Source organism: Jaculus jaculus, chromosome 9, assembly GCF_020740685.1.
Source record: "Jaculus jaculus isolate mJacJac1 chromosome 9, mJacJac1.mat.Y.cur, whole genome shotgun sequence".
NCBI classification, from domain to species: domain Eukaryota; kingdom Metazoa; phylum Chordata; class Mammalia; order Rodentia; family Dipodidae; genus Jaculus; species Jaculus jaculus.
The window spans coordinates 111859135-111865960 of NC_059110.1; the positions used below are offsets into that span (position 1 = coordinate 111859135).

The window sequence follows — 6826 nt, forward strand, 5'->3', positions numbered from 1 at the left end:
AACACAGAACTGTCACCCTACAGTCTGGAGGACCGAAGAGAAACAATCCACAAGCCGTACCGTGTCCCTCCGCCCCTTTCTTAGGGGTTAAAGTGCTTTGGCCACCTGAGGGTAAAAAAGTCAACAGGGGTTTCTCCCTGGCTTCCAGTCCCACCTTTGCAGGTCCATGTTTGTCCAGGGAGCCCAGCCCCTTCCATGACCACCCCCGTGGAGTCTATTCAAAAAGGCAAAAGGAAAAGATCAAAAAACTTCAGAATGGGTTAGAGCCCGGAGGCCCCATTCCAAGCCCACTACAAGCTACTCCAATTCAACTACTGGGGAAGCGAAGGGGAAGCCAGGCCCAGGGCGTGGCCCCATCGCCGCAGTGTCCAGAGGCTCCTGTCTTCAGCATCACAGCAAAGGCCCTCCAGCCCTCCCCGCCGCCACAGGCCGGGGAAGGGGCAGCTCCCTCAGTATTTATTGATTCCAAAAATCCGCACGCCATGGAGCTGGGGCAGCTTGGGGATGAGCACGCTCATCAAGGACACGGTGTTGAGGATGAAATGTACCTGGTCATACTTGGTGTAGAAGCTGGTAAGGAAGTACCTGCGAGGGAAGGAAAGGAGGTATGAGAGACTGGAAGATTCCTTCCCTAGAACCCTGACAGCCACGTGGATGGGGGGGGGTCGTCTCCAAACTAAATGTAGGTGGCAAGACCACAAGGGCTAGCAAGGCCCCTCGTGCCCCTCTCAACCCCTGCCTCACTCTAGGCCAATGGGCCCAGTTTCACAGGGAGTGGAGGAAAACCAAGGCCAGGGAAATCCAAGACCAAGCGTGAGAGCCAGGGCTACCTCACTTCCCTCCCTCTACTCACCCCAACTTTAAGGGCCAACGCTGGGGAGGGTTTAAGCCTGGACGAGCCCAGGCTCCCCAGCCAAAGCACTCACAGCACAATGGGTGTGATGGTCAAGAACTTCCGAGAGGCCGTGAACTGGACCCCATAGTCCATCTGCTCCCAGTGGGTCAGCAACCTCGCCTTGCCCTGGTCTGGGGTCTCAAAGGGTGTCCCTTTCACCGTATGTAAGAAGATGTACATGCCCTGGAGGGAGGGGTCTTTGTCAGAAAATACAACAGGCAAAAACACCTCCAGCTCAGCTCTGCATCCTCCCGGCCCCCCACAGTCACAGACAGAAGCAGCTCCAGGCAGCCTTCCTCGGCCGGGCAGGTGATGATGATGGTCAGAATAGAGCAGCCAGGAGCCTGGCAAAAGAACAAGGGGACCCAGAGAGGACAGGCCTGGCATGGGGCGATCATATAAGGGGAGGAGTTAGCTATAGAATGGGCAAGGAGAAGCTGTCCTTCCAACCCAACTGGAGTCTTCATGTACCAACCAGCAAGGTTAAGGCAAGGGGAAAAGACTAGACCCCTGCTTGCTCAGCAGCAGGGTACAAAGCAGCACGCCTTAAGACAGCAGAAAGGGGCAGGAGTAGAAGGTTGAAGATCTTGGGAAAGGAGCCTTTCCGCACCAGGCTAGGTAACAAGATTGCTGGGGTCTGGGGGACAATGTGAAGCACGGAGCTCAGCGCTCAGTTGGCCATTCACCAATCTACCAGTGCCCCCCTCCCCCAGTGCTGGACACACGGGTAATCTGCAGATGTGATTGTTAGAGGTCTGCACAGGGCTGGAGCCCACACAGGGGAGCTGGGCAGAGACAGAAGAGCTGAGCCAGGATTCCGGTGACAGATGTCAGGACATCACCTGCTATCTGGCCCATGTCTGATAGGCTCCTCCTATCCCTAGGTCCATCACAGGGCCGCCCATATGCTCACAGGCAGGCTCTCACCATGTTGTGGATAAGGTTGGTGAGGGTCCAGACGACAGGGACACTCACGAAGGGGATGCTGAGCAGCACGACGTGGAGGAGGCCGATCGCCAGCACATAGGACAGCCAGATGCCGCGGCTGTTCATCACCCGCGTATTGGGGTTCACCTCGCTGTGCGCTGTGCCCACGTTCATCCTGCCACCCCTCTTGGCTGCTGCTCTGCAAACAAGCAGCACAGGTGAGACAGGTCACACCACTTTCCCTGCCCCCTCACACCCTGAACTCCACAGAGGCAGGCTCGGCCCGAGAACTCCACACCATCCCACTGTTTCGTTTGTTTTTGTTTTGAGTCTTACTCTAGCCCAGGCTGACCTGGAATTCACGATGTAGTCTCAGGCTGGCCTTGAACTCAGGGTGATCCTCCTACCTCTGCCTCCCAAGTGCTGGGATTAAAGGTGTGCGCCACCACGCCCGGCTCCACTGTTTTGATTCTCAAGCTAGAGAAAGACTGCGTGGATACAGCTCTAGTCATTTCCCACTGCTGGAACAGGATTAACACTGGGATGTCCTGTGTATCATCCCACTGGGACACTGCTGACAGTGCCTTGGAAGACAAGTCAGCAAGAGGTGTCCAGCCTCAGCCATCCAGGAGCAGAGAAATCAATGACCATCCCCCAGTGCCACCCCATACTTTTCCTGAGGCCTTCTTCCTACTGAGGAGGTGAGAACAGGCTTGTTCCCCTAAACTTCTCACTCCACATAACCTCTGCTAGTTCTGGCTGACAGTGCACCTCTGCTCTGTCTAAGCCCTTCCCCAAAGGAGTTGGGGGCTATAGATATAGGAGGAGACAGTGAATGAAGTTTGGGGGGGGACTACTGTTCCCACATCCCCTAATTCTTCAATCCTGGATCTCCTCAGACCCAGAAACACTGACAGGGCAGAAAGAGAAGGGAAGAAAAACAGCAGACCACGCTCGGCCTTTGGTTAGACCTAGAAGGCTTTTTGTTTTGTTTTGTTGTTAAAAAAAAAAAAGGCCCATCCAGACATCTCATCCATTTGGCATCTACTCAAGCTAAAACCCTCTTGGGGTGTCCCTATTCTGCTGCCAAGGCAGCAGAGCCCTTTACCCTACCAGAAAGAGGGCAGGGAGGACAAAACATGTGGCCAACATCTACACCCTTTAAAGAACACAAAGCCGAGAGTGAACAAAAAAAAAAACAACATACCTGTGACCTGTCCTCACCTTCCTTCTCAACATCTGCTTCTTCCAGATGTAACTATGTCCCTTCCCTTGCCTAAAAGCTAAAGCCCTAAACCAGGAGGAACCAAAAGAGCTGCCCTCTCTCGCCCATGAAACAATGGTGAAAGCAACCTGCAGTGGGCAGAGGGAACTGAGGAAGCACAAAGAGAATGACCTGTCCCTTGTCTCTGAGCTTGGCTGTCCCCAGATCCCTGAGGGGCCTCTGACCAGCAGAAGGTGGGAACAGAAGGCACCAGTATACAGGCTTATCTCTATACCTTAGAGTCCTGTCTGCCAAAGACCCCAAGATCACCACCATGGTAAAACCCCACCTTTCCTGGGCACGCAGAAAGGAATCTCAGGTGGATGTACTCTGGAAATGCCAGAAGACTACATCACCCGGCTGCAGCCAACCCCCTCACTTGCAGATGCTATCTCTCCCGGCTAGGATTCGAGCCAAGCCTCCAGAGGAGCCAAGATTCTCTCAGATCAGTTCCTTACTTGCAGGATAATGGGAAGCAAGTTTCCTCTTCTCAGACAACTGCAAGCTTAAAGACCTCAAGGGAAATGTGACCCACAACCCAGTTTCCCAACAAGCAAACATACATATGAGCTATCCTGGGGTGCATCCTGGTGGGAGTGACCCTCCTGGGGCTCAACCCCCAGCCCAATAAGCTGGATAATTGGTCTCAACAGAAACCCAAGGAACTAGAAAATCAGTTGTTTACCTCCCCAGGGCCTTGGGGCTTCAGTTTCCCTAACAAAGCCCTTGAGACATTTGCTGCGGAAAAGCCTCCACTTGGGGGAGAAGTGAGGTCTCTGAAAGACTCATCATGAGGGAGAAGAGCTCCCTAAGTCTCACCGGAAACTGCTTTCTTCCCTTTCCATAAGCCAACCCTACAGGTACTGGGTACAGCTGCAGACAGACCTCCCTACCACTTTGTCCACGAGCGCCAAGAGCCTGGCTAAATCCAGACCACAAGACCCTACACCTGTTTGTGACTACAACAGGGTATCCAACAAAGTTTGGTGAGCCTAGGAGGAGCCCAGATCTAGGTCCTTGCTGACATCCCACCAAGCTTCTGCCTAAACCCAGAATGCCAGATGTAGGAGACACTGAGAGGACATCTCGACTCGCCACTCCTCCACCACCGCTAAAGAAAGCAAGACCAGCTAGAAGAGAGCCAGAAAGCTCTCCAGACGCTCCTGTGACTATGTGTACCTCGTCTCTTCCATTAGCAACCAACTGATTCTTCTCCCAGAAGTGAAGAAACTGGAAGAAAAGGCTGGCAGATAAGTTCTCAACAGCTGAAACTTTGAAAACAAACAAACTCTACTACCATAGCTGGCAGGTGGCTGTCAACACAAGGCTCTGATGTGGTTTCATAACCTGCCTCTAAGCCTGAGCCTGAAGCAACTCCGTTCTGTTAACCACTTTTTTGCTGTATCTCTTTGTCACTTTTCCCTCCGCGGCCTAGTCAGTCTGTCAAAAACCCACGGGCCGAAGCCAGATTGGCCACGAGGGCAGCACACGGTGAGCGCTTCCCATCCCCTTCCCCAGGTTAAGACGAAATCTTTACCCAGCAACACTGCTTTCTGGGTGATGGGTACAAAAGCACTGAGGCCTCGCCGGAGATTCCAACGGGGCGGGGGAGGAGGGTCCCTGCAGCGCGCCACAATGCCTCTTCCATCCCGACCCCTCCTAACTTGCACAGCCACGACTCTCCCTGCGGGGCCAACCTCCGGGACTCAGCAGGGTGAGAGTGGGAAGCAAGCGAAGCCCCCACACCCACCGCCAACCTGGGGCGGGGAGAGGCAAGGAAAGAGTCCTCGCCATTGCTGGGGTTTCTGAAGCAGGACCTCCGCTCAGGGCACCCCTCGCTCTGCTCCCCAGCCTGGGCCCAACCCCCATGTCCACGCATTCACTCGGCCCTGGAAGCAGCCAAACCTTTACTCCCGGCATCCAGCAGCTCCCCAACCCCCCCCCCCAGCCCAAACGCTCCTCCCGAGCGTCCCACTCCTGTCTTTTTTTTTTTTTTTCTTTTTCATTTTCTTGCTCCCACTTTGTTCGTCGGGCTCCTTCGGCTGACGCACCCCTTTCATCTCCAACCACCCTGCCCAGGTCTCCAGTCCGCAGCCTCCCCAGCAGTCTACCTTCTCTCTGGCCCCTCTTCAAACCCCGAGGCCTCCGGGTCCCACCACTCCTAAGGATGCTCGTCCCGACTCACCGAGCGGGGCCGGAGGTCGAGGGCCCGGGAGAGGTAGCCGGGAACCGGGGCCGGGGCTGCTCCAGCAGCTGTAACAACCAGCCGCGACAGCCACCCCGCTGGCAGCTCTGGCCGAATCAGCTCCCCGCGCCGGCCTCTGTGACGTCACTACTACGCGCCCAGCGCGCGACGCCTCCTGGGAATTGTAGTTTATCTGCTTCCTCCTCACCCTCCCACCCGGTGCCTCCTGGGAGTTGTAGCCGTTTCCCATCGTCAGAACTCGGACTTTGGAGCTGTTCTGACCGTTTCATCGTGACGCAATAGTGAGATCAGATGGTGTCACTTTGGTGCGTCACAATTCTAGTTTTTGTATCTCTTCAAGTGTAGCTTTTAACCCCATTCCCCAAATTTTGCAGACAAGGAAGCTCAGAGTTTGAAGTACTGCTGGGACATGATGACCACAAGTGCAGTGCTTTTGCACTACACCTCGCTGCCTGGCTCCCAGACTGACCCCTTCCAGAAGCCAACAAGCTCTGCCCTGCTGGAGCCTCCTGAGGTCGTATTTTCAAGACCTTAGTTGTGGTGAGGGTCTGTAGGGAGCCCGTGATCCGCCCGACCCAGTTACACCTGATCCAGGCTGTCTTGAGCCGGCTGCATCTTGGGTCTCCTCCCGGCGTCAGATGTCAGAACAGGCTATTTGTCACGGGAAGGCTCCTTGATGAACAGTTAAGAGTTTCTGTCTCCGGTTAGCATGTGTGGTTTTAGGTGGGAGGCCCTGCTCTGCAATTTTCATGTCTGTGGAGCTCTAAAAGGAAGCACATGGATTTTACTGCCAGGTAGGCATAGTGTGAGGCACTCCTTATTGGCAGTATAATGGGCAAATTACTTAACTTCATCTCCAGTTGCACACCTGTGAAATCCTACCTCCAAGGTTGTTTTGGAGATTTCAGAAAGGTGTAATGGGGCTGGAGAGATGGCTTAGCAATTAAGGCGCTTGCCTACAAAGCCTAACAACCCGAATTTGATTCTCAGTGCCCACAGAAAGCCAGATGCAAAAGTGGCACATACATCTGGAGTTTGTGGTGGCTGGAGGCCCTGGTGCACCATTCTGTCTGTCTGTTTACAGAGGTAAGAAGAGAAAAAATGCCGGGCGTGGGTGGCTCATGCCTTTAATCCCAGCATGCCTTTAATTCCAGCATTTGGGAGGCAGAGGTAGGAGGATCGGATAGCTGTGAGTTCGGGGCTATCTGAGAAAACACAGTGAATTCCAGGTCAGCCTGAGCTAGAGTGAGACGCTGCCTCGAAAAACCAAAAAAGAGAGAAAAATAGAGATGTATTTAAAGCTGAACTAAATAGCTCCTAAGGTCTTCTGGGTAACTCCCACTCTCCGTGTAAACAAGAAGGCCTCCTCCAGTAGTTTCCATGTCTCCACCCAGCTCTGCCTGGCAAGTCTAGAATGGCAAGGTAGTGTCATGGGTGCTAACATGGCTGGCTTCAAGTGGACTCTGAACTGACCATGCATGGACAGGAAAGAAAAGCTGGCCCAGGGAACCTGGGGAGCACTTACCTCAGACTC

The 6826-nt window shown here is 54.1% G+C and overlaps 1 protein-coding gene across 6 annotated transcripts; it reads right to left on the reverse strand.

Moving 5' to 3' along the window:
• Positions 1-59: 59 nt before the first annotated feature.
• Positions 60-5408, reverse strand: Ormdl3 (ORMDL sphingolipid biosynthesis regulator 3). 6 transcript variants are annotated; one of them, XM_004655463.2, is made up of 5 exons: positions 5272-5384; positions 2175-2310; positions 1871-2021; positions 927-1078; positions 60-585 (listed from the first exon to the last, which is right to left on the reverse strand). In XM_004655463.2, exons 3-5 carry the CDS (start codon positions 1994-1996, stop codon positions 450-452), a joined length of 414 nt encoding a protein of 137 aa, XP_004655520.1. In that variant the 5' UTR covers positions 1997-2021; positions 2175-2310; positions 5272-5384; the 3' UTR covers positions 60-449. The 6 variants fall into 6 exon arrangements, with proteins under 6 accessions (XP_004655520.1, XP_045015585.1, XP_045015583.1 ...); XM_045159650.1 differs by having other exon boundaries at positions 1823-2016; positions 5272-5373; XM_045159648.1 differs by having other exon boundaries at positions 1823-2021; positions 5272-5373.
• Positions 5409-6826: the final 1418 nt, after the last annotated feature.